Source organism: Onychomys torridus, chromosome 14 (assembly GCF_903995425.1).
Source record: "Onychomys torridus chromosome 14, mOncTor1.1, whole genome shotgun sequence".
In the NCBI taxonomy this organism is placed as follows: domain Eukaryota; kingdom Metazoa; phylum Chordata; class Mammalia; order Rodentia; family Cricetidae; genus Onychomys; species Onychomys torridus.
Genome location: NC_050456.1, coordinates 48,567,243 through 48,594,547, shown reverse-complemented (window position 1 = coordinate 48,594,547; position 27,305 = coordinate 48,567,243). Strand labels below are relative to the sequence as shown.

At 46.1% G+C, this 27,305-nt stretch overlaps 1 protein-coding gene across 1 annotated transcript in view; it reads right to left on the bottom strand.

Annotated features, from left to right (window-relative positions):
• Positions 1–6,267: 6,267 nt before the first annotated feature.
• Rad51b (RAD51 paralog B) overlaps positions 6,268–27,305 on the bottom strand; it is a 754,045-nt gene continuing 733,007 nt past the window's right edge. Inside the window, exon 12 of the mRNA XM_036205342.1 lies at positions 6,268–6,437. Coding sequence (XP_036061235.1) covers positions 6,430–6,437 — 8 coding nt within the window. The 3' untranslated portion in view covers positions 6,268–6,429. The remainder of the gene's footprint in view (positions 6,438–27,305) is intronic.

The window sequence follows — 27,305 nt, the reverse complement described above, 5'->3', positions numbered from 1 at the left end:
CGCCCAGCACAGTTGCTTCTCTTAAAGACAGTGACTTTTTACAGTTTCTTGTATGTGATCCCAGAGAAATGAGTTGCTCATAATTAAAAATAAGCCCAGAATCCTTCCATTTTTAACACAAGGAGACCCGATCATTCTTGTGGATGGCTTTATGTGAGTCTACAAGACAACTGTGCCATCATTTAGTTGACCAGTGGGCATAGGTAGCTTGTGATTTCTTCTCCTTTTCCTTCTTTTTATTTTAAAGGTTTATTTTTAGCCAGACGTGGTGGTGCATGGCTTTTATCCCAGGACTCAGGAGGCTGAGGTAGGCCGATTTCTGTGAGTTCAGGGGCAGCCTGGCTTATATAGCAAGCTCCAGGCCAGCCAGGGCTACATAGTGAGACCTTGCTCAACAATAAGCAAGCACAAAGATTTATCTATCTATCTATCTATCTATCTATCTATCTATCTACCTATCTATCTATTTATGTGTCTGTGTGTCTGTGTTTCTGTCTGTCTGTAGGGGCCAGAAGAGGGCACTGGATCTCCTGGAGTTAGAGTTACAGGTAGTTGTGAGCCACCAATGTAGGATCTGTACTCTGGTTCTTGACAAGAACAGTATATGTTCTTAACTACTGAGCCTTCTCTCTGGCCCTGCAGCCCAGATTTCATCTCTTCTGTGACATCTTTGATTGATTCAGGAGCCAGCCCATTCTCTGCTTTACATTTCCTTAGTCTATTTTTAATAAACGGCACCAAATTCAGACATTTTAGGTGTTTGTTCTATATATTAATTTTTTTTATATTGTCCCATGTATTCCAGGCTGGGCCTCAAGCTCACTATGTAGCTGAGGAAAACATTGAACTTTTGATCCTCTTGCCTCTAACTTAAGAGTGCTGGGGTTATAGGTATGCACCACCATGCCCTCTTTATGGGCTGCTGGGGATTGAATTCAGGGCTTTGTGTATGCAAGGCAAATACTCTGTCATCTGAACTATATCTCAATCTCAACCACTCTATGTATTAGATCTTAAAAAAAAAAAAAGTTTTTCTTAAGACAGGGCCTCACTTGCTATGTATACAAGAGCTGTCCTTGAACTCACAAAGATCTACCTGCCTTGGTCTCCCCAGACATAGGATTAAAGATGTACTGTATCTTGCCTGGTCTCCACATTCGATCTCAATACGAGGATGCTGCTGGTTTTTATTCTGAGGCAATACTTTTCTCTTAAATTTCATTTTCTTGTGTAATTCGACTTCTAGGTGTCTACTCCCTAGAACTGAAACTGGAGGTAGAGATTTGCACAGCCAAGCTCGTGGCGGCATTATTCAGAATACCTGAAAGGTAGAAACAACCCAAGTGTCAGCCGAAGGCTGGACCTAGTCAATCATGGTGCACACACACACACACACACACACACACACACACACACACACACACACAATGTGATTCAGCCTTTAAAAGGAGAGAGATTCACCTTGAGGATGTACTAAATGGGAAAGAAAAAAAAAACAGTCATAAAGGGACAAATTCTATGCGACTCCATATGAGATGGTCTGAGAGGTCAAAACCATCCAGACAAAGAGCAAAATGTTGGTTGCCAGAGGTGGGAGTGAGGGGGGATGCAGAATATTTTAATGGGCACAGAGTCAGTTTGGAAAGATGAAGCCATTCCGGAGATGAACACACCATGGATACTACTTAATGCTACCAAGCTTTGTGTTTTAAAATGGCACATTTTTATGTTGTCTGTTAAAATAGCACCTCTGTGCTGTATGCATTGTCACAATAAACATCCTTTTTCTTCTTATGAAAATGTGCTGCTCCTGTGGGCAGAGTTGCTGCTGAGCCCCTCTCCATGGCTTGCTGTAGTTAACCTCCTCACCTGGTGCTGTTGGTCCAGCCAAGTACCAGAGAGTCCTTATCCTATTTCCAGATATTTCCAGGGCAGGGAGCCCATGCCATTATTAGGCAATCTTTTCCAGTGTCTCAAAACCCCAGACATTCTTGCTAGCAGGCCTTTCCCTTTGCACCTGAAGTGGATTTTCCTTGGTCAGTAAGTGCTTTGTCAGGGCCAGAGGCCCTCATCACACCACCTGCAGAGGGGATCTGGAAGTATCCAGAAATAAACCAGCAAGTGGGCTCTGGAGGCCCAGTGAGAATTATCGTCGTCAGGGAGGAGAATTGTTGCCCTGTTGTGAGTCTTAAGCAAAGCCTGGGACTCAGGCCCTGTGGGGTCCTAGGAGGTGGCCGGGCCACCACTGCTCTCTTCACTGAGGTTTGTTGACCACCAGAGCTTCATCGTCTGTGCCCACTTCTTCTCACTCCAGCTGAAGGCCTCTTACTGACAGGCTAGCTCCCCCAAACCCCAGGGGCAAAGCTAGCAGGTTATTTCAGCAACTCCTTAGACTCTTGTTTGGCTGGAATTCATGACATATTAATCAGCTCCTTGAAAGGTGTACCTGACAGGCATGTTCCTGCACCTGGGAAATGCTGGCCCCGTCAGCGTTAAAACATCAAAGGGCCACAGAGGAGGAGTGGGTTGAGAAAGGCCTTGTCACCCAGGTACCTGTGAGGCCTGGAATGACAGATTTGTTTGGTTTTGGATGAAGTGGGCCTTCTCTAGGGTGAGGATCTGTCCCAGCCCTCCTCCAGGGCCCAGGGAGGGAGAGGAAAGGGACTGTTGTGCCTGGTGGCTCTGTGAGTCCTGACTTATGTGGATGTGGATGCCCTGGTGACCTCCTGACCTGAATCGGTGGTGTTCAGAGCCGGGCCTGGTGCCTTGAATGTTGGTCGAAGAGCTGGAGTGACATTGCTGATTTCAACTTGAGAGTTGTGTGTGTGTTTGTGTGTGTGTGTGTGTGTGTGTGTGTGTGTGTGTGTAAAGGGCTGAACCAAAGGACGATAACAGCCCTCAGGTACTGCAGGCAGTGAAAGCCAAGATGAAGAGTAGCCCCTATGCATTAGTCTCATGACTGGGGCTTGGCATGAACTGGGTGGCAGGTGTCAGCATAAACGTTAGCAGAGTCTGGGTATTAAAAGACTGTCTTGGACCTCTTCCTGTCCAGCTCATCTGGAATGTCTGGCAAAGTAAATTCCAGATGCCCTGGTGGAATTTTCATCACGATCAGGCTGCTAAGGGACCATGCACTCTCTACTTATAACATTTTGGAAAGACTACTATCGCATAGGATTTGGGTTCTTTTTTTCCCTGTGCATATTGATATTGCGGTACATCTCTACCCTCTTCCCATCCCTGGCTCCTGCATCCAAGGAGCTGCTATCAGGAAACTCCTGAGACAAAGAAAGAATGTGGGAGGAACGGAAAAGGCTGTCCTGGCTTTCCATGCAGAAAGGCAGCATGCCTGTATTATTTGCTGCTGAATTCTGGGACCGTGCATGTGGCAGGCATATAGAGGCTGCAGTTAAAATAGTCACATCGTGTGTGACAAGGTTTTGATCAGTCATGGTCAGCCTATGTAACAATGGGCCCGTTAAGTTATAATGAAGCTGAACAATTCCTCTTGCCTAGTGATACAGCAGCTCTCCTAAGACTGTAGCACATGCATAACTCACATGTGTGATAATACTGATGTAAACAAACTCACTGCAGCCAGTTGTGCGGAAGTAAAGCAATACGATTATGCACAGCACATGATGTTTGATAATGATGATCAACAACTGTTCTCATTATGTATTTACTATATTATGCTATAGATGTTAAACGTGTACTCTCTCCTAGTTACAAAAAAAATAAATAAATAAATAAATAAAGTCAGTGGTGAAGTAGTATGCCATCCCACACTAGCATTAGCCTCACACAATATGTGTTTGCTGTGTGTCTGGATTATCAAAAGGCCATGATAAGTGACTGCCCTCCACCATCTAGGTTGTCCTGAGTGCCTTCTATTGTGCCATACAGCGACAAGGTCATGCGATGCTGTACTCCTCAGGACTGGTCTCTAATGTTAATGATAAATGACTATTAGGTAACAAATCTTGAAGCAAGAAAACAGCTACAGAGTCCAGTGAATTGTCTGAACTTCCATAGCAGATCTGTGAACCAGGGGAAGGAGAGTGTTGTCTTGTATCCTGCAGATGTATTCCCTTCAGGAGGCCGTAACCAAAATTTGAAGTATCCCCATGTACTCTCTCAGAGCAGGCTTTAGTTTTAAGGTCAGAAGTGGGTGAGACTATACCTGGGACAGGATCTGAGACATCGAAGGGCTGAAGAAAGTCCTGATTCTGATGAAACTGAGCTTTCCTACCGCAATCTGCAGGGGATTGGCCTTTGGGCTGAGGAGGGAGTTCCCTTGAGCAATAGTAGTTGCATAGCCAAATGCAGGGACTCAGGTCCCTGGAGGTGTCCCTGCAAAGTTCTACTAGGCTGTTCCTGCAGAGTGTATGTGTACATGTGTACAGGGGGAGAGGGGGATGCTTTCTTCTCTAGGATTAATCCAGAAAGCCCAGAAAAGGGACAATGCATCTGCCATGTTCCCGCTGTGGTGTGGACCATGCCTCTCCTTTTCTTCCTTCCTTCTTTCCTTCCTTCCTTCCTTCCTTCCTTCCTTCCTTCCTTCCTTCCTTCCTTCCTTTCTTTCTTTTTTTTTCAAGACAGGGTTTCTCTGTAGCTTTTGAGGCTGTTCTGGAACTCGCTTTGTAGACCAGGCTGGCCTCGAACTCAGAGAGATCCACCTGCCTCAGCCTCCCGAGTGCTGGGATTACAGGCGTGCCCCACCACCGCTGGCAAAAGCTAAGTGACAACTTTCTTTTCTTTCCCAGAGCTAAGGACCAAACCCAGGGCCTTGCACTTACTAGGCAAGGGCTCTACCACTCAGCTAAATCCCCGACCCTCTTTACGTTTTAATTAGCATACAAAATAGTAGATTGTAGTATGGCATTTTTCACACATACTTTTATTTTTCTTGATCCTTCCCTTAAGAACAGAGCTCCTGCCGGGCAGTGGTGGCGCACGCCTGTAACCCCAGCACTCGGGAGGCAGAGGCAGGTGGATCTCTGTGAGTTCGAGGCCAGCCTGGTCTCCAAAGCGAGTTCCAGGAAAGGCGCAAAGCTACACACAGAAACCCTGTCTCGAAACTCCCCCCTCCCCCCCCCCCCAAAAAAGGAAGAGAGCTCCCTGTATAGATGCAGAAGCCCCACTTCTTGGGGACAGCTCTGACGGGATCAGTCCTAGCAGGAAGGAAAGTGTGACTTTTTGAGAGTTGTTTGTACTTAAACTGTCCGCCTCACCCCCCAGTCCTTAGGACAATGGACTAAGAGCATGGAACCAAGGTGGTGACTGGGTGATGTTCCGAGCACCCTGACTGTGGTTTGGTCTCCTCACCAGGTGCTTGCCATGTAGGCGTTTTTTGGAAAGCTGAGCCAGGGAACAGTTGAAAGAAGCTCCAATCAAAGCAGCCTGTCTCTAGAGCCCACTCCCCATTGCTTTAATTCTTCTCTCTTAAAAATTACATAAATTTACAAATGTTTCGGTGTGTGTGCATGTGTGGCGGCCAGGGGATGGCATGGGAGTTGGTTCTCTCTTTTCATCATGTGGATCCTGGGGATTGAACTTGTCAACTTTGGTACTATGCATCTACTCACTGACCCACCTTGCAGAACGCCTACCCTTTTGAACCTTGAATTCATAGGCTCAAATAACCCTCCTGCCTCAGTAGCTGAGATAAGACCCATGAATCAATCCCTGCTGGATTTTGAGGCCCAATTTCTCAGCCCGCCCGCCCTCCATCTCCAAGTCATATCCTTCTCTGCCAGTTCTTATTCCATCTGCAGCCCAAACATCACAAATGTGGCTCAGACCTGAGCCAATGCCGGTTTTGCTGAGCCCATCAGAAAAGCTGACTCTGAAAGGTGAGGCAAGTGTGGTTGCTGGACTGAAGTCAGTGGCCCCGACTGGGCTCATCAGGGCTTGTGGACCGGGTATGGACTGCCACAGGTTCACTGTGGAGCCCTGATGTCAGTCACAGAAGGATCTGCAGGGGACTGATTCCCTCTCTGGGCTCCCTTTCTTCAATTACAGCTTGCTTCTTAGCATCTGAGCACCTCGTGACAGCAGGGACTCTGGGAGCTGGGTGAACAAGGAGCCAGCTATCCTCCAGCCTGCAGGCTCCATTGCTGTGAGTGGTTTGAGAGATTTTTCTTGCAAAGACAAGTGGGAAGAAGGTTGGAAGAACACTTCCAAGCCGCGCCTGTTTCTTCTTTATTTCCTTTCCCCCTCTGAAGCCGAAAGACCAGATTTCTTCTTCTTCTTTTTTACAGTACATTTTGGCAGGCCCCATTTTTTTTTTTTTTTTTGACAGAAAAAAAAATAACAGGCATATTTTTGGGCGATTACTCAACTGGGGTCCTCTGTGACAGGATATGCAGCTGCGTGACTAATGGAGCTGGCTTTCTCCTGGCTTCCTTCCCCTTTCAAAGCTCTTGTTTACTGCCCTATACCAAAAGGGGGAAAAAAAAGATTTTTATATGTTAAGAAAAGCTTTGTGAGACACTCAAAGGCTATAAATCCTATGGATATTCCATTTCCAGAACTGCAGTCTCCACCCCTCTTCCCAACTTCTTTAAAGCACTCAAGCTCTTGACTCGGGACATGTGAATCTTCTCTCCCACCCCCACCCTCATCCCTGCTTTCTTCTGAACATATGTCTAGCAGACTGTGTGTGTGTGTGTGTGTGTGTGTGTGTGTGTGTGTGTGTGTGTGCGCGTGTGTTGGAGAACAGAGCAGGATGGGAACCATATTTACGATGCTTAATTCAGCAACTGTTAAAGGGAAGAATAATGACTTCCAGGGGCTCAGGGCCTCCCCCCAACAAGGCCTTTGTGTTTCCATAGTCTATGGCAGTTTTGTGGTGTAAGCAAAAGTTATTAGAAAGCATGAAACTAGCTTAACAAGGAAGGGTATCTACTGGACAGGGAGGGGGTGCCTCTCCACAGGGGAGTCTGACTGGCTGGCTTTGGGATTTTGAAGTCTGGGCCTTCCCAGAGACTATTTGAAAGAGATTCTCTTTACCTTGTGGTGTCTGACGACTAGAACCGGGGTTTGGGGTTTTGGAGAGACCACCAAATGGCTTTCTAGAGAATCATGGCTTTCTAATTTCCTAAGGTATCTGACCTCTGGGTGAGAAAAGCTGACCAGCTAGCTGGTTTTCATGGAGCTAGAGCCTGTGTAGACACAGCACAGGATCTGTGGCTTTGTGATGGCTTTGAGGTTGAGCTGTGAACTAGGTGGAACTAGTCACGGATCAGCTGGCTGTAGGTTTCGGGTGCTTGGATGTTGAAATTGGGTAGTGGCCTCTCTTCAGTCTGCTGGCATGAAGAGAAAGATGGCAGTGGCACAATGCACGATGGGAAGTATAGACCTTCTAATCTCCCTCGTCCAAAGGTCCGGTTCATGGTTTCAGCAGAGGAGAGTGTCTGGCTACTTGAGGACCATGATGCGTAAGGATGAAGCAGAGTGAGAGGCCCAGCACATGTTACTTATCTGGGTAGAGTCTGGATTGTCTCCAACCGGACTATTCCTGTTCATCATTCATGCAGCTCTCAAAACCATTACTGATCACAATCTTTTCTTACTTGAGATACTCCCCTCCTTGTCCAACCCAGATAGAAGGCACTGCCCGGCCCCACCTAGCCTGCCCTTTCTTCTGGAATGAACTCATCTTTGCAGATGCTTTTCGCCCCGGGAGGTGAACTCCAGACACTCTCTTCTCTGCCTTGCCTATCCTTTTCCTCGACCTCTCTGATAAGCCCCCTCCATCGGCCAATTTTTTAGACATAAAGGTTCACACACAGTTGGCTCTTGCTAGACTTTCTCCAATTGGAGTCTGTACCATGAAGAAAGGAGGTTTGGGAATACTGTTCTTTGCCTTGACTCCTTCAGTAACTCTACAGCAGTAAACCTAAGACTTCTTCCTCGTTTGTGTCTAATATTCTCAGTAAAGGCAAGTTGACTTGATTTGGGGAGAAGGTAAACTGAGGCTGGGGCTGGGAAGCTAATTGATTGAGGCTTTCTGAGCATGTCCGTGACACAGACAGAAATAGAACCCTACAACCCGACTCCCCTTTTGCCTGGGGTTTACAGAAACATCTTAGCTTGGCTATCCCAGAATAGCTTCTCCCAGGCTGACCAGCTGTGAAGTGATGTGTTGCAAGGGTTATTTTTTGCCTTGGCTTAACTCTTTAAAAAAACACCCCAAAGTCCTCAACTCAGCCTAAGAAAATCCATTTCTCACTTGCCAAGTTTAAACAGGGTCCATTACATCATGAGCACCCTCAGGCCACATTCTCCACTCAGGACGGCATTCTGGTACCTGAATTGAGTTCAAACATCACAGTTTATTGAAGGAAACAGATCACCAAGTCACCCCACTGGACTGAAGCTGCCGGCATTGCTTATTCAGAGATGCCAAGCATTGACTAATGTTCTTCAGTCATGTGGACCTGCACTGCTAGCTCAGCTGTGTAACAAAAGGTGTGGTCATTAGAGGCCCGGGGCTCACGGAGCTCGTGGGAAGAGGGACAGGGGAGGGTGTACAGGGGTTGGGTAGTGAAAACTGATTTCTGAATTTTCAGGAATTTTCCAAGTTCATTGCTTAAGACAGCCATTATTAAGGAACATATTCAGAACCAAAATTGTAAATGCTACAACCTAGTTCATCTTCCTGCAGTTTGTTCTAGGCCTCTTGAGTTCCACAGCCATTATTATACATATGAGCAATACTTTAGAGTGACCTGCTGCCATGAACCTCTGCAGTTCCACATTCAGGCTCATTACACTAGCAGTTCCAACTCAGCTATGGTGAGGATATTTATAGCAGAGAAATTGGCAAACTGTACCAAGAGATTGATGTTTTCCCTTTGTTAATCATCTAGAGTTAAGAAAACGAGACTCAAGGAAGTGAGGGAACACTAATAAGGTAGACTTAGTGTGGAAGTGAGCTGTGTCCATACCACTGACGGTATAAATAACATGAAACACTGAGGCAATATTCTTCTAGTTTTCAAAAAATATTATCCTGTTAGGCAGAGTCATGTATACTATGAAGAAATGAGGTTTTGAAATACTGCTGTATGGAGCAAAATGACAGATACATTCTGAGAAACGAGTTGGGCAATTTCATTGTCGTGTGACTATGGAGTATGCTTTGGTAAACTAAGATGGTTGCAATGTCACTAGGAAACACACTATTATATACAGGACCTCTGTCGTATGGGCAGTGTTTTCCGCCCAAACACGTTATGAGGCATGTAACTATGAGTTTTTGCTGATTCCTGTTCCTCATACTCATTATTTTGACAAACTGTCAAACAACATTTGTGCCTGACTCATGCACATTAATTGTTAATAATTGACTAGCACACTACTGGGAATGTATGGACCACTGCCTTGGGGTTCTAGATGAAAGAACATTATAGAATACCTATAGCTCAGCGATAAGGAACGCATTTGAAGGAGAGCTATGGGGGAGCAGATACTGACTGTTGGGAGAAAGCAGCACAGATGAGGTAAGTTAGAGCCAGCACCAGACTTCCATTAGGATGGTTGTGGGAAATAAGACAGACAGGTAAAACTGAGCGCGTCATTGGACAGAAATAGGGTCAGGCAGCAGAAAAGCCAAAATCACTCCTAAAATTCAGAGTGAGGATTTGAGACTGCATCCACAGTGCCTTGAAGTTGTAAAGGCCTCCCTTCTGCATGAGCTCGTGTGCTCTCCAGAACTGTGGGGCAAATCATGAGCTACAGAACAGCACCAAACCCATTTCACAGATGGGAAATGGGGGTACTGTACTGGGAAGTTAGAGAGTTCGCTCAAGGTTAGCCTTTCTGTATAAATGCCTAAACTGACACTTGATAGAGACATAAGGTTATTGTAGGCTTGGGGGACAGATTTATCTGGTTAAAAACCTAAACCCTGATCTTTAGGTAGCTTCGGTAAAAATTACTGTTTGAAGTGTTGGTTCTTTGAAAACATGTTTTGAATATTATATTTATTTGTTTATTATCATGAGTGTGAGTGTGTGAGTGTGTGAGTGTGTGAGTGTGTGAGTGTGTGAGTGTGTGAGTGTGTGTGTGTGTGTGTGTGTGTGTGTGCGCGCGCGCGCACACACCATGGTGCATATGTAGAGGTTAGAGAACAACTTTCAGGAGTCAGTTTTCTCTTTCTACCACATGGGTCCCAGGAAAAGAACTCAGATTGTCAGGCTTGGCAACAAGTACCTTGACCTGCTGAGCTGCCCTACCAGCCCCACTTAACATACAAAATGGAGCTGACCGTGCCTTGGTCACAAATTTGCAATGAACTTGGGTGAAATGCAATGAACAGAAGTAAAGTGCTGTATAAATAAAGTTCTGATTGGCCAGTGGCCAGTGGCCAGGCAGGAAGTACAGGCGGGACAAGAGAGAAGAGGATTCTGGGAAGTGAAGGCTGGGGGAGAAAGGTACTGCCAGCCACCGCCATGACAAGGAAGATGGAAGGTAATGGTAAGCCACGAGCCATTAATAGATTAATAGAAATGGATTAATTTAAGATAGAAGAAGTAGATAACAAGAGTCCTGCCACGGCCATACAGTTTCTAAATAATAGTAAAGGGCTAGTATTTAGGAAGGCATCCATAAAAGTTTCTTTCCTTTTCTCTCCCGCTGAGTTTTGAAACTGCTTACATTGGTTATGAATCTTTAGCCTAACATACTTACATTTTTACTTGTATTTTTAGGAGTTTAGATAAAATTACTCACATAGTTTTGAGGGGCTAGGAGCCAAAGCAGGGGGAAGGAGGAAGGGCCAGGAAAAGGGCAGTAAGTAACCCAGGACAACATGTACGGCACTCCTTCCCTGTTGGTAATGGCAGTGAATCCATACACAGGGCACCACGTACAACAGTAGCTAGCACCCCATCTGGGTACCCCTGGTCACAGCTAAATTCTATCTCATCACCAGTGAAGCGAGGGTTCCCAGAAACACTTCTGCCCTCTAAAATGCTCAATTTCACCCCTACTCTGCCTCAGGGGGTGGAAGTAAAGGACTTGAGGTCATTTCTTGACTCTCTCTGCTTTTCTTCCTGGATTTATATTTCTCCTTAATATCCATCACCATGTGGCATGCTGGATCATTTTCTTGATTGCCAGTTCCATGAGGGGAAAGGTTTTTTTTGTTGTTGTTTTGTTTTGTTTTTTGGGTTTTTTTTTTTTTTTTTTTTTTGAGACAGGGTCTCACTATGGCCTTGGCTGTCCTGAAACTCACTCAGTAGACCACACTGGTCTCAGACTCACAGAGATCTGCCTGCTTCTGCCTCCTGAGTGCTGTGATTAAAGACATGTGCCATTGTTTACTTCTTCCTTTTGGAATCTAGGCCAGTGCTGAGACAGAGCTATCTTGTAGACATGTATGAAAATGCCACAATGAAACTCCCTACTTGGTGTAATTAATATATAGTAACAAAAATATTGACCCCCCCAAGAAGATATTAAAAGCATTATCCCACTCCCTCCTCTTTTAAAGTTCTATTTAAAAACAATAATCAACTCTTTGCTCAAGTTCAGCAGATGAAGGTTTGGCTCAGTTCTCTTAAGTGTGACCCATGCAGTGAGGGTATTGTCAGAAGACCAAGGTGGACTCACTGAAGAAACATGTCCTTGAGGATGGTCTGGACCTGCGTTTAGTGGTTAGTAGCATGCAGATTCAAATGCAGGCCCCGAGGCTTGACGCTCTCGTTTTCTTGGCCCTTCAAACTGGATCTTGATGTTGCTGGAGGGATCCAGTGCCTTTGTTCATGTGTGATATCTCATATAGGCCCCTCCCCTTGGGCTCGATGACCACAAATGTACTCTGGGTAGGAAAGTAGGAAAGAGAGACCACGGCTGAAGCTGTGGCCAAGAGTTAGGGACATAAAGGATTTACGAGACATAGGACAGAGAACCGACAGCGAACAGTGGGACTCACAGAGAGGGCTGCCTAATTTCCCTTCCATGAAGACGACTTGGGAAGGGAGGGAAGCAGTATGCTGGTCCCCTATTAAAGAGGACAGAGAAGGCAGTGTGGTTAAATTCCCCACAGCTGCACATGCTCAAACTCTTAGTCCCCACATGGTGACACTGGGGAAGTTGTAGAACCTTTGGATCATGGGGTCTTGCTGGCAGACAGTGGCCTTAGGAGCAGGGCTTTAGGATGGATCATCGTCTGGTTCTGGCGCTGACTTCAGCTCTCTGCTCCCTGATTAGGGTTTTAAGTTAATTAACTACTCCGGGCTCCCAATACTCCAACCATGTTTTCCCAGCCGTGATGGACTATACAGTCTCCCATCACGAGCTAAAGTAAATCCTCCCTTCCCTGCCCTCTGTCCCTGTCCCTCTGTCACTGCCACCAGTTCAGTAGGGGAAGAAGTGCAAACAGACAGACTGACTCTGAACTGTCATCATCATCACACACACAACAGTCTGTGAGACAGGCTGAGTGTCCGGGGACAGGTTCCCCAGGAGAAGCCCAGTTTAGGGTCAAAAACGTCCCCGTTCCGCTGTGGTGCTCAAGACTGTGTTATAAGTGAAGACCTGGAGTAGGGGCTAAGAGATTGAGCATGAAGTTCCAAAAATCTCTTTCTAGTTTTAACCTTGAGCCCCAGATCCTTCAACTGTGACACGAGGCGGAACATCTCTGACTGCTCTGCTGAGCCACTGTCAATGCCAATTGAAGGGAGGGAGGAAATCTCACAGGCTCCTCTGCTATTCATCTCCGAGGATTATGGTTCTGCAGAGTTCAAGCTATTCTTCAAGGGCCTCTCATTTCTACAGGTCCGCCCCAACCCCCCATCTCCCTCCCTCGGTCTAGTGTGGCTCCTGAGAACACACCACTTCTGTGGTTAGCGCTGCCCTCCTGCTGGCCCTGCCTGCAAGTAGAGACTCAATCCCTGGATGCTGGGCCAACAGGCTTGTCACAGTCGGTGAGCTCAGGCGCCAAGCGCAGGAATGAATGCCTGCAAAGCGCTTCACTTGGAAGCCACCAGAGCGAGACAAAGCTACCTTCCCTTGCTACATTCTTCAGCAGAAGACTTCGACATGCCTGGCTCCTCAGTAGGCCTCTGCAGGCACAGACATGCACTCCTTCCTGAATGCTGGCACCGCCCTGGCAGAGTGTCGCTTGTACAAATTCCGCTCTCCTGTAGCTACCACTGGATCTCCCAGGCCCAGTAGCAAAGCAGAAGCCATAGGCACTCTGAAACCCCTGCCTACTGAGACTGCATTTAAAGATTGTTAAACATAGTTTTAGATTTTCTGGTTCCTCTATGAGTCAGCCTGCTTTTTCTTCCTTCCTTCCTTCCTTCCTTCCTTCCTTCCTTCCTTCCTTCCTTCCTTCCTTTCTCTCTCTCTCTTTCTTTCTTTCTTTCTTTCTTTCTTTCTTTCTTTCTTTCTCTTTCTCTCTTTCTTCTCTCTCTCTCTCTCTCTCTCTCTCTATCTATCTATCTCTCTTCTTTTCTTTTTTCTTTCTTTTTTTTTTTCCGAGACAAGGTTTCTCTGTGTAACAGCTCTAACTGTCCTGGAACTCACTCTGTAGACCAGGCTGGCTTCAAACTCACAGAGATCTGCCTGTCTCTGTCTCCCGAGTGGTGGGATTAAAGGTGTGTGACACCATCACCTGGCTCAGCCTGCTTTTTCAGACTCAATGCAGTCACCTGCTTTGGTTCAGCTCTGGAGTGTTTGGGCAACCTGACTGTAGCCTACTATGAGGATGGAGAGTCAGACTCCCGGGATGGGGGTGCTGCCTTCCATATGATGGCTATATAGTCCCAAAAGAGTACATTAGCCTCCACATACCTAGCTTTTCCTCACTGTACAAGAAGGTTCACGCTGGCACCTACCACATAGGTTATTTCGTACATATTATGAACTCATGCATTTGAGTTAGAAGTTCATACTTTATAAAAAGTGCTTACCCAGTGCTTGGCCCAATAAGGAAAAAGCACAAGTGGTAAACAATAGTGATAATAATTAGTATTATTATCAGACACCACCAAATTATCCTAATAATCCCTTTTTAAAAACATGACTTTCTTACCATAAGCCTGACCTTTTCTCCCCAGGTTTGCTATGGTATCAGTGCTCTCAGGAGCAAGGTATGAAAGAGAGGGTGTGTGAGGCAGGTGGATTGGAGAATGCAGAAGTGGATAAGGCAAGGAGAAGACAAAGGCTATAAAAAAAGGATGAGTCTGTGGTGGTGTTGTGTTCCCCAAAATATTGTGCACTCTAATAAACTTATCAGGGTCAGAGAACAGGACAGCCACTAGATACAGAGGCCAGAAAATGGTGGCACTCACGCCTTTAATCCTAGCATTCCAGAGGCAGAAATCCATCTGGATCTCTGTGAGTTCAAAGCCACACTAGAAACAACCAAGCATGGCGGCGACACATGCCTTTAATCCCAGGAAGTGATGGCAGAAAGCAGAAAGGTATTTAAGGCATGAAGACCAGAAACTAGAAGCTTTTGGCTTGGTTCAGCTTTTAGGCTTTGAGCAACAGTTCAGCTGAGATTCATTTTGGATGAGGACTCAGAAGCTTCCAGTCTGAAGGAATAGGATCAGCTAAGGAATTGGCGAGGTGAGGTGGCTGTGGCTTGTTCTGCTTCTCTGATCTTCCAGCATCCACCCTAATACCTGGCTTCAGGTCTGATTTTATTAATAAGAACTTTTAAGATTTCTGCTACTACAGTCCAACACAGTGGGGCAGTGTCTGGAATTTCCCTGTCTTTGGCTCTCCCAGCATCTGCAAAGTCTAATCTTTATAACCTGTGCACCGCCTGTGGTATTGAGGAAGTTAAACTCTTTGTTTTTTTGTTTTTGTTTTTCCCGAGCTGAGGACCGAACACAGGGCCCTGGACTTGCTAGGCAAGCACTCTACCACTGAGCTAAATCCCCAACCAACTCTTTGGTTTTGAGATCACTGGGGATGAACTTCTTCATCTTTGAATTAACTCAACTGAGTTGAATTAAATCAGCCTTGGAGAACTGGGGGGTAACTGTGGTCCCTGAGTCCTAACTGCAGGCCAGGACTTTTCTTACTACTTCTGTTACCATATTGAGCCCATAAGGAATCAGACCTAAGTTAGCTGTCTCGTGCTTGTGTGCCTAGACATCGACCTGCTTCCTTCAGCCACTTCTGACCCACCTCACAGCACTACTGTAGTTTGGCCGAACGTCTCTCCAAAGGCCCTTGTTGAAGTTTAGTCCCCAGTGCGATGTCCAGAGGTGGGGCTTTGGAAAATGGACTGACTAATGAGGGTTTTGAATGGACTAATCTGTAGGTGGAGTTAGAATCTCCTGTCAGTATTAGGAAACATTGGAGACTAGGAGGTGGTGCCTGCTTGGAAGAAGTGTGTGAGTCACTCAAGAGCATCCTTTGAAGAAACTGGAAGACTGATGTATTTACTGTGATATTTGTAGTGAAATATGCAAGTATATATTTGCAAGGATACATGAACAATAATTCTACATATGATAAATATAACGTAACACAATATCGAGCACACATTAGAACATAGATCCTTGGATCATAGATCATAGAACATTAAGGTCATAAAGGCTATTACATGCCAGAAGGAAATGCAGCATACCATTAGCAACAATTTTCTACTTGTGGTTTGTGTATCCTCCTATAAGTGTTTGCTCAGAGTATTTATTATTTTTATAGTATGTGTGTGTGTGTGTGTGTGTGTATTTCACTCTGCATGCTCCCTTTGGTGAAAAAAAAATTTTAGTTCAGCTTGTTATTTTTGTTTGATTTCTTGGTACAGATTAGCTCTCTGCTTTTCTTACCATGAAAACAGGCCCAACACTTTCTTGTATTGACAGCTTCTAGATGTTTGCTCTTAGTCACTACAAGAATTGGTGCATGTTTAAGTTCAGCCAGGTCTGGCTAGTATAGGGTGCTGGTCAGCATGGTTGGGTGAACTGTGGATAAATATTTAGAGTTGCTTACAAACAGTAAAACAACAACAACAACAACAACAACAAAACCCAAAAAACCTGCCCTCTAGAGAATGTTCTGGGCTTAATTCCCTTACACGAGGAACATACTTTGCAGTTGCTGTCTGTCTTTGGGAATGCATGGAATATAATTAATCAGAAGTGCTGTTCACAGTGCAAAGCAAGGGAATTGATGACCAGGACCCCTTTGGATGGGAGTTGTATGGCCATGCCCTGGCTGTCCAGGCCCCAGGGGAGATGAGCATGATGATCTCAACGTTATTTTCCATCCCTTATGATCTGTGGGACTTCCCTGATTTTGTGTCGCTGTTTGTAATTTCTTCTTTGGCTAGTCCTTTTGAATTGCTCTGAAGGAAAACAGTGTTTTCCTTATTTATTTTTTTTTTTCTGGGTCATAAATGGCAGAGGTTTAGGTTCCTCTCCTCATTGATTGTCTCGGGTTCTATTATCCAACATATTAAAAAAAAAAGAGGCTTAGGGAAAAAGAAAGTTCTTTTAAAAAATTTATTTTTATTTTGTCTATTTGTATATGCACTATGTGCATGCAATGCCCACAGAGGCCAAGAGAGGGCGTCAGATACCCTGGAACTGGAGTTCTATACAGTTATGAGTTATGTGAGCTGCCATGTGGGTACTGGGAATTGAACCTGGGCCCTCTGAAAAGCAGCCAGTGCTCTTAACCACCAACTCATCTCTCCAGCACCCACCAAATAAAAATTCTTTAGCAGGTGAACCTGGACTCTCCAGAACTCTTGTCCAAGATGTGTTCATCTACCAATAAGGACTCTTCACTGGCACTGCTAGCCCTGCTGTGTCCAGAGGTCTCTGAGGACAGATGGCTTCTGTCTCTGCCTAGAATTTTGAGGTTTTTTTTTTTTTTTTTTTCCCTGATGGAGGTTTTGATGTCACGGCCAGTGTCACTTGAGGCATTAGAATGTTTCCGCTCATCACAAACCACCCTTCTTCCAAGGAGTTTTTAAGTCCTTCCCTAGTATGAGTAAGGGTTGAGAAACAATAGATGGTTTCTGCTTTCATCCGAATTACATGGGAAGTTCCAGGGGCTCCACGGGGGGGGGGGGGGGGGGGGGGGGGGAGACAAAAACAGAACATCGGGGGCTCAGGACGTCCAGCTTAAAATATTAGTCTCTGGGACTCACCACTTCAAACATGTCGCTGAGTCTATAAATACCACTCTCATCACCTGGAGTTGTAAAACTAACGTTGTTTAGCTTGCCTGGATCTGCATTTATGGTCTTGTTTGATTGCAGAGCACAGTTCACCCAACTACCTCCTTCCTCGGGCCTCTGTGGGAGTCTAGGGCTATCAGGGGACTGCCTGGAGTGGAAAACCCATTATATGACTGCCCCCAAGAAGGGACCACCTGGTCCCAGAATTACAGTTTCATTTAACGTTTCCATAGTTCTTTATGGCTATGAATCCTTTTGTTCACTCAAAAGTCTGGTTTGGGTAACCAGTCAAATCTGTAAGCATTGTCTAAGGCCTGGCGGTGTTCAGAGCACTGAAGAGATGTTCCTGAGGTGCACAAAGTAGTTTAAGAAAAGGGACACACAGACACACCCGAGAGTCAAGACCCTGGACCTCTGCGTGAGAGATACAGGGCGAGCATCAATCAATCAGAAGGGAACTGTAGGGGGTGGATGGGATGTGCGTGTGGGGGAGGGGGGCACTGGATCTCCAGGCCCCCTGAAGGTTTAGTGAGGAATGGGATGAGACTCCAGAACCCGACCTCTCAGAAGATGAAAGTAACGAAGGATAAAGTAGGCAACAAGGCGGATCTGTAGGCCTGGCAAATGTGAATTTAGGTAGAGGGGATGGCAGGCTGGAGAGATGAGAGAGAGCTACATCATGGGGAGATTGAAAATTTCTTTTTCGTTTTACGTTCCAAGATAGAATCTTTTCCTCTCCTTTTCTTCCTTTGGCTATAACAATTGTTTTATGTTTGTCTTTGCATCTTGGCCCTCTGTGTGCTCTTTTCTAAAATAAGATTGTGTCACAAGCACCATCTTATCAAAAACCTGACATCTGCCCTGGGCATCTTCCTTTTGTTCTCCTCCTCAGGCTGGCCCACTGAGTGTGGAAGTCTCCAAGAGTCTTGGCCATCTCCGCATGGGTGAATTGTTTTGTCCTCATGGACAAGACAGGCTGGCTCTCTCTTGGCAGGGAGTTTCATTTTGCCAATGGAACTAGATTTGGAAAAGATTGGATTGAGTGTCCGAACTATGTCCCCACAGACTGCCATCTTGGGAGGGCCAGTGGCAGACGCCAGGAGCTGGCCGGCATCAGGGTGCAATCTGGTAGCCACAGAAGAGACCCTCATCCTTGGAGGGTCTGAGTACACACTGACACCTGTTTGGCTTGGCTGGCCTTGGCTGGTAGTGTTTCCAACAGAGATGAACAGGAGATGGGCGAGTGGCTGAGAGCTGGCAGTAGTAGGGAAGGAGGAAAAAAAAAATCAGTTCAGGGGTATCCACCGGTCTCTTATCCACAAATGCTTCCTAGACTGGTTTGCTGGTCAGTGGGAACCCAGTTTCCCTATAATTGTCCGAAGCACACCAATGGAGGATAAGGGTTGAGTGAAACTTATGTTTTCTGCATAAAAGAGAGATGAAAAGGAGCCACTGGCCAGAAGGGCAAAGATGGACACTGATGAGACAGGGAGAGATGGGTAAGAAGAAAAGCCATTGCTGGCCATTATGTGTGACTGGAGGCTTATGGTCTGGGGGTAGAGTGGGGATGGGGGACTGTGGTAGCAGTTCTTGAGCCCTTTTTATCTCTGTGTTCTTGGCTTACTGCTGTGAACATAGATTCATGGGATCAAGAGGAAAACACAAGGCAAGAAAGACTTTTCAGCAGATACTCCATAAAGAAAGACTTACTCCCACCAATGTAGCTACCGCAGGGGGCTTGCTACACCTCCCTGCCTCACAGTCATGACTTTCTCACTCCAAGACTGTCCATCTGTCCAGCCATTCCGCCAAGCCCAGCAGCCCCATGCTGATTTCCTTTGGAAGAGCCCCTCCTCCTAGGGTGACCTCAGTAACAGCCGGGCACATGGACGGCTTCAATCCCAAACTTCCCAGGAAGGGTTGGCCCAGGCTATGGAGGTTACAATAACACTACAGTGGCTGTCTCTGAGCAGAAGCCTTCAGTTAAGTCATCAGGATGGTTCTCTCAGCAGCGTGTCTAATTTTCCCTGGCTGCCTTTCTGGGAGTTGGGCACCCAACTTAATTGGGTCTCTACACTTTGGCTCATTCCTAGACTTTCATGCCATAAATCTGAGCCCCCTACCCCACCCCCCCAGTGCCTGATCCCACCAGCAGGCAGACAGTTCAGAATTAGCTGTCGTCATGGTTGTCCAAACTGACAGTCAGGGAAACTGAGGCACAGCAGGCCACAGGGCCTCGTCCTGCCTCCCACAGTGACCTAAGTAGCACAGCTGCCAGCAAGGCCCAGGATTCTGGCTGGAACTTTAACTGTGCCACTCTTATGGAAGGACAGGGGCCATGTGAATGGTTTCAAAGGTTTTGCTGGGCCCCACTTGGCTCCAGATCCCAGAACTGTGTGCAATGGGATGCTGATGGGAATGCTGTGGGGTAGGAAGTGTACACACACAAATTGTGTGTTGGGCTTGGTGGTGCTGTTTAAAATCCTTTCATGCCTGGAATTTGACAAGAATAGAGGAAAAACAGAAAAACCCCAAACAGTGGGGGTGAGAGGAGAGTCTTCCCAAAGCTGTGGTGCAGGCTGTAGGCAAATGCCTTTCTTTCCCCACCCAGAACCCCTGCCCTCAGGCACAGTGGGCTAGCTGGCTGGCTGGTTTGGCCAGTCTAAGGCCAAGACTGGACTCCTGAATGCAAACCCTCTTGCAGCCTCAGGCCTCCTAGGTGCGGCCTAGTGCTCTGCAGAGGGGTGGAGGTGGGGGGTGGCAAATGGGGTAGTTGGGTTTCAGACAATTTCTAGGTGCCTCAGGGGACCTACATATTTCCGATGTAAAGTTCAGTCTGTTTGCAATTAGACTTCTCTTCTTTGCTTATTTCCGGAGAGATTAAAAATAGAGAAGTCAGCTTAATCTGGGAGTCTGAGATCAACCAGGCCACTGTTTCCATGAGTATGAAAATACCAAGCAATCTCACCCATGGCCGCAGGTCATGGGTAGCAGGCCCGGTGGGCTCTGTGGGAAGGAGTTTTAAGGTGCACTCACTCTTCTCAATAGTTAAGATTCTGTTTCTAGACACATACTCCACCCCACCCACCATAAGGACATCTTTTCAATTTCAACTAAAAAAGAAGCAGTCAGCACTGTTGAGGGCCCCAAACCCTTGCTATCTTTCATGGTTCTTGATGAACTCACCTGGTAGACTCTGTGGGGAAAGGGGCTGGTGTCTTCTCTCTCCTGAGGATGCTCTTTGGGTTACATAGCTGGAGGCTGATGATACCAGCTCACAGCCTCTGACGATGCCTGTTCATGTAAAAATAGAGAGATGCAGAGACCCAGGTTGGACATCCTGGCATAGGCCAATAATCACAGGACTCAGGAGGCTAAGGGCAGAGGATAGTTGGAGGCCAGCCTGGGCCATATAGTGAATTGAGGTCAGCCTGAGTGGCAACTGAGACCATGGCTCAAACCTAACAAACAGATGAATGGATAAAGGATCTGTGGTCTACACATACAGTGGAATTTTGTCTCAAAAGAAAAATGAAATGTCATTTGCCAGAAAATGGATAGAATAGAATTGGAGTCTATATTCTCTCTCTTTCTCTCTCCCTCTCTCCCTTCCTCTTCCTTTCTCTCTTGAATGTGTGAATGTGAGAAAACTCCAGTAATACACATGTATGAAAATGTCACAGCAAAATCCATTATTTTGTATACTAACAAAAACTTTAAAAATAATGTTGAAAACACCAAATCCAAACAAAACAGAGATCCAGTTGGTTCTCTTCTCTGGAGAACTTAGATGAACACACTGGAGAGAAATTAGATTGCATTTAGTGGAAGCCATTTTGTGAGAGGAGGCCTTTAAGTCACAGGCAAAGGGAGTAAATGATAGTTAACAGCATACGGTCGTGATGGGGGAGGGAATTTCAAATGTTCTTAGGTACACAAAGTGGAGTGTTACAGAAATGAAACTCAAGAAAATAGTCTAATCTTTCAACCAACTCTGTTCTAAAAAGGTGACATTGGTTAGTAGAACTTCCTGCTTGGAAGTCCCCCATTTCCTGTCTGGGGACCTTGGGTACTGCTCTTCAGCATTAAGGTACATGATCATGTCTGTGTGTGAGCTCCTGAGTTTGCACAGTGTAGGCCGACTGCTGGCCATTCTCCTCAGTTCTACTTAACTATCAAGGTACTTTTAAACAACTACTGCAGGCGAGGACTCTTTGGTTATTAAGGACTGAAAATCTGTCTCAAATTCCTTTAGCAAAAGAGAAACCCACGCAATGGAAAGATCTAGAATTAGAGTGTCAGACACACTGGGTTCAGAGCTAAAATCACGCTACAGAACTTGGTGACTCTCCATCTCTCCACACTTCTCTCTGTTGGCCTCAAACCAAGGTTTCATGGGACAGTAAAAGGGCAGGAGCCCTAGGCTTTCTAGCTCTCAGAATTTCAGTTAAAGGGAACTAGTCTCCACTCCATTCCAGGAGTCCTGGGGAAAAAAGAACTCAAGATATCTTATTGGCTCCAAAGGTTCTGCTATCTGTTGCCTGACCGATCACTGCACCCAAGAGAATGTAACACCCAGATTGACTTAAGCCTGGGTGGTATGTGTACTTTAAGTTTCAGGATGGTATGTGAGGTTGCTGTAGAGCAACAGAGTGCAGGACTTCCCAAGAAAGAGTGGAGGCTAGGTACCAGGAGAAGGTGGATGAGTGCTGGAAAGCTGAAACAATAAACAGAAAACCCTTGGTATCTATATCTGTTTACTAACAGAAATATATCTCGGGAGCTGTACCCGTTTCTGACTTCCCAGGATCCTCCCCACACATGTGAGGTGACACAATTCTGCTGTCAAGTCTTACCTTACTAGATTCCTCTCCCAGAACCCTAATCCATTACCTAGATCTTGCACCTAGAACTTGATTTTTGACACTGAAACCGGGGAGGCAGGGTATTTGTAAGAAAGCTGATGCTTCCATTTCACACATGTGACCAGCAAGGATCTGATCCAGGAATAATTCTTAGAACAGCATTGGAAAGCCTGGGCTAGGCTATAAATCATGGAGGGAAGTTCTAGCCACATCTTTTCATCTCAAGCTCAGTTTCTATCCACTCAGTGTCCTGCCTGTGGAGCAGAGCAACACGGAGGACGGCCCCCAGCCTGATGGGAGGTCACCTTCCCATGGCATTGCCTTCAGCAGCAATCTGGGGTCAGGCCTCACAACTCAATGCTTGGCCCCTCACTCTCCTCTCTTTGCTATACTGCCAAAAGAGCCTTAAAAGTCATGGAAACATCTCTGGTTCTGTAGCTCAAGGGATTCAGGCAACAGAGGTCAGGGAGTTGAGGGTCACATAGGAAGGGCAGATATGGCTGGACAGAAAGATGCTTATCCTTGGAGCAGTTATGTGAGTGGGAGCAGCAGGGTGCAGCAGAAAGTACAGAAGGAACATGGCTGGGCTTGGGCTCTCAGGAGAGACACTGTGTGGGAGCATTGGTAAAGAGGCTGGGACAAGAGTTTGTCCAGGCTGAGCATCAGGGTGCTGCATCATGCGTTTCCAGGAACCTACCAAGCTTCTGCCACAGGAGACAGTTGGACCGGGGGGCTGAGTGGGCACAGTGAGGTTCACAAGTAGAGTCTCCAAAGTAAAGGCAGGTGCTGGAGTAACAAGCAAGCAGAGCCACCAACGGGATCAGGAGCAAGCCAGGCAGAGCTGGTGGAGCACTCAGGGACAACCAGCACCCTGGAGTAATAAATGGAGGACGCCAATCTCTCTTCCCCAAGAAATGACTCTATTCCTCCATATTGGCAGGATTTTCAGCTTTCACAGGGCCTGACTCTTTGGGAGAATCTTGTTTTCTTTGCCATATACTGGTTAAAAATAGTGGGGTGAAATGTGACTGGCCAGAGAGCCTTTGACCTCTCTTAGATTTAGCTTTTGGACTGAGTTAAGAGAGTCCACTCTAAATCTTATTCTGTGAAGAACATCACTCAGAGGGGAGGATGGGGTAGGAGACGCTCTGTAAGGGCAGCCGAAGGGAGTTGTATTTCTTTGGTTTAAGTGAGCAAGAATCACGTTTTCATGATAGTGGTGCCAGCATGGAGGAGGGGGCTTTAAAATCAGTCACCACAACTATTATATTGTAAAAAAGGAATTTCTATTGAAACTGAATCATAAACCTGATTATAAATAACTTTAAAAATGCTTGTTTTTGCCTTCCTTTTACAGTGTGTGTGTGTGTGTGTGTGTGTGTGTGTGTGTGTGTGTGTGTTGGGGGGATTATATGCTGTCCAAATTTCCTAGTAGCCATAAATAGCCAAACCTTGTTGCTTACTGCTAGGGTGATCTAGCACCAAAGCAATTCCCTCAATGGTTAGGTTTTCTCCTAATAATAACCTACGATATCTCACACGTGTTACATCTTTACCAAATCAAAATTTAAAAAATGTGCCAATTCATTCTTCACCAATATAATCTCATCAGTTCCTGACAATGGACTAGTAAAGAAGGATTATTGTTCTCATATTACAGAAGAACAATTAGAAGTTTGGAGAACTTTAATAGCCCTAGCTAGACAGCGGTAGAGATTTCTTCAACTCAGGTCACTGAGACCACAGATCCTCTTCACTTGAGCCCTACTGTGTTCTTATCAACACCCACACAACTCCCTCCATCCCTAAGCCTTGTTGAGCTTATGTTTACAAAGTGTGACTCAAAATATGGACCAACTGGTCCTCATCCTGGTGGGAGAGAGATGGTACACTCCAACAGGGTGACTGAGGAGAACTTAGAATGGGCTACTCACAAGTTGTGGACAAGGTAATGGATACTAGCCAGGCAAGATGAGGTCCTCTGAGGCTGGCAAGGGTGGGGAGGCTGAGAGCCAGGCAGAGAGGCATGAGACAAAGGATCTGTAGGAGAGTGCCACTCCAGAGCCACTGCGTTAGATGGAGGGACAGCTAAGACACACAGACAAGGAAAGAGCCCAGTAGAGTGGAAACAGGGGATGAATTTTCTGACTTTGGTTCACTCTGCTTCTCTGTTGGCATCTTGTGGATGAACACAACTGAAGCCAGAAGGCAAGGCTGTGCCCACCACATCAGTCTCCTGGGGTGCCATGCAATGGTGAGAACCTGGAGAAGGGAAGCGAGGGCAAATGGGCATGTTTAAATAACATATGAACAGCCTACCATGGAAAGGCTTTTGCTTTAGGGCTCAGGGATGGCTTCTGAAGACAAGAAAAGATGCTGGTTGTTAGGAATCAGCATAGACTCACCAAGAAGAGAAACAACCTGCCTGCTGCCCTTTATTAGATTCTGGCTGGAACCCTTAAGCTGAGGCCCCCAGGCATCCATCACTGAATGCAGTAAAGGAGGCTAGTACTGTCTGGAAACAGAGTGGCTGGGGATGTGCTATGTGACTGGCCCCTAAGCTGTTGATAGACCCATGGCATCATTCTAGACAGGGATCCAGCAGTATCCCTGAGCTCTCTCACAGCCTGTCTCTGTGACCTTTCATCCAAGCTTGTGAAGAATTGTCAGGGCTAGGCTTACCTACTTGCTGCTCAGGGAGTAGCCAACACCTTAGATAACAGAACTGGAATCCTCAGAAATCTCATAATGTGTGGACTAGTGATAGGAAACACAGTGAATCTAATAGAATTAAATGTACAAATGCCATTTCTTGGAGAGTAATCTTGATGTAAGTCATTGTGCACAACTACCAAGGAAACTGGTGTGATCTTAGGTGACATTCATAGAAGAACAATCTTAGGTGACATTAACTGAGAAACAGATTGGTCTGTGCTAGTGTGTGTGTGTGTGTGTGTGTGTATGTGCATGTCCATTCATGTGTAGGCCAGATGTCTTCCTCAACCACTTTCCACCTTATTTTCTGAGACAGGGTTTCTCTCTGAACACAGAGCTCTACAGTTGGACTAAACTGGTTGTTCAGCAAGCTCCAGGGATCTACATGTTTCTTCCTTACCAAGCTAGGGTTACACACATATCACCATATCCAGCTTTGTATGTGGTTCTGGCAGATCTGGACTTTGGTCCTTGTGAGGCACGCACTTTACTGAGCTGCATCTCCAGCCCCCTGCCTCACTTTAAAAGGAGAAGCCAAAACAAACTGATGACATTTGGGGCAAAGCTGAGAGAGGGTCGCACGGAGAACATAGGAAGGAAAGCGGAAGTGACGAATAGGAGGGGCTAAGAGGGAGGTCTTTGGGTATCTGAAGAGTGGTTATATGGGACGGCTTTGTCTGGGAAGGGCACAAAGAAAGCAGAAAGACCAGTGGGTGTCAATCAAAAGGAGGCAGCCTGGAGCATGCTCTGTGGACAGGAGAACAGCAGTGATGTGTAACTCAGGTTTTCTGAGAGGGATCAGAGACAAGAGCTGTTAGAGAGGAAACAGTATCATCACATGGACAGGAGGGCCATGGGCCCAAAGAATCTCTGTGGACTCTACATATCAAATACACGAGAAATGCTTGCTTTCTGGACCTCTTTCATACTACTGCTCACCAGCTGTCGAGAGGGGGTGGTGAACCAAGAATTTGTCTTCAACAGTTGGGTCATCTGGCACTCAGAGCAGGGCTTGTTTCTTCAAGGGACTTTTGGGAATCTTTGAAAATGCAAATTTCTCCACCCTAGAGGAAGATCCTGGACTTGGGGCACAGGCAAACCTGGGTGTGAAGCTCCTCTTAGCCACTTTTGACTGCAGCCTCAACAGGTCCCTCGCATCAAGTGTCATCAACTCCTAGGAGAGTCTGAGGGGCTTCTGTCCCAGGGAGCTTCCTGTGCTGATCTGTTTCCTGTGCTGTGATGTGTGAATAGTGATGACAGCCACGCAGCATGTGGTGAGGAATGTGTGGATTAATATGTGGGAATCCTCAAGCCAAGCCATAATCGATTCATACTCATTCATGGAGCACAAAGTAATAGCCATAGATGTAAAATTTTGGGTATCAGATACCTACATGGGCTTTTGTGTAAAATATATGTTCTTCCTTCCTTTAAGGTTACTGTGCTATGAATAATCCTCTTATACACTATAAAGATTTGTCACTCAGATTGGTTTAATAAAATGCTGATTGGCCAGTAGCCAGGCAGGAAGTATAGGTGGGGCAACCAAACTAAGGATGATGGGAAGAGGAAGGGCGGAGTTGGGAGTCACCAGCCAGATACAGAGAAACAAGATGAGAATGTGGTACTGAGAAAAGGTACCAAGCCATGTGACTAAACATAGATAAAAATTATGGGTTAAATTTAAATGTAAGAGCTAGTTAGTAATAAGCCTGAGCTACCAGCCAAGCATTTATAATTAATATGAGCCTCTGTGTGGTGATTTGGGAAGCAGCTATCAGGCATTTAGGAGTTGCTGGCAGGACTGCTTACATTGCTGAATACCAGACCTGCATGGATGCTCTGCTTTGATAGCCCCCAATAATGGTTGTGCACCCCCACACTAATACTCTAGAGGAGTGTCTATTGGACACATTCCATACAGTACAGTGGCAGTGAAGGTGTGTGAATGGAAGGAAGCTGGCTAGGGCTTCCTTCCTGAGGTCCCAGTTCCTGATTTTGTGGAATTGTCAATGTCTTAAGTTCAACGAAAAGCCTTCCAGTTTCAGAATTCATTACTAGCCTGCAATGACTGGCTTTCCCTATTCAGTCCCCAAGGCTTCAGCCTCACACGGCTTCCTCAGATAAGCCTGGTGTCTCTTTCCCCTGGACATTCTGTGCCACACAACTCATCTCCATCAGAGTGTGCTCCTGTCTTGCTCTGTCTCCCAACTACAGACACAAACACACGCTAGGGGTCTGGGACAAGGCTCTCCTCTGAACCCACCAGAATGTTTGTCTCCATTTTGAGGAAAGAGTAGCCGCCCAATAAAAGCTGGCTGTTTAGGCTTTCAACCTTGTCGCAAATCCCTTTGTGACGTCAGGAGCAGGAAGAGTAAACATCAAATTAGCATTTACTCAACTGACCAACAACATTGCGCAACTGTTTGTGGTTCACAAACTAAAGCTGCCCACAGGCTCCCCTCATGTGGCCAACACATTGTGTTTTTGTTTTAGTGATTGCAAATATTGTTAAAAACAGAAAATTTTATGGGAAGCTATGGATTTCTGGGCTTTCTTTAAAA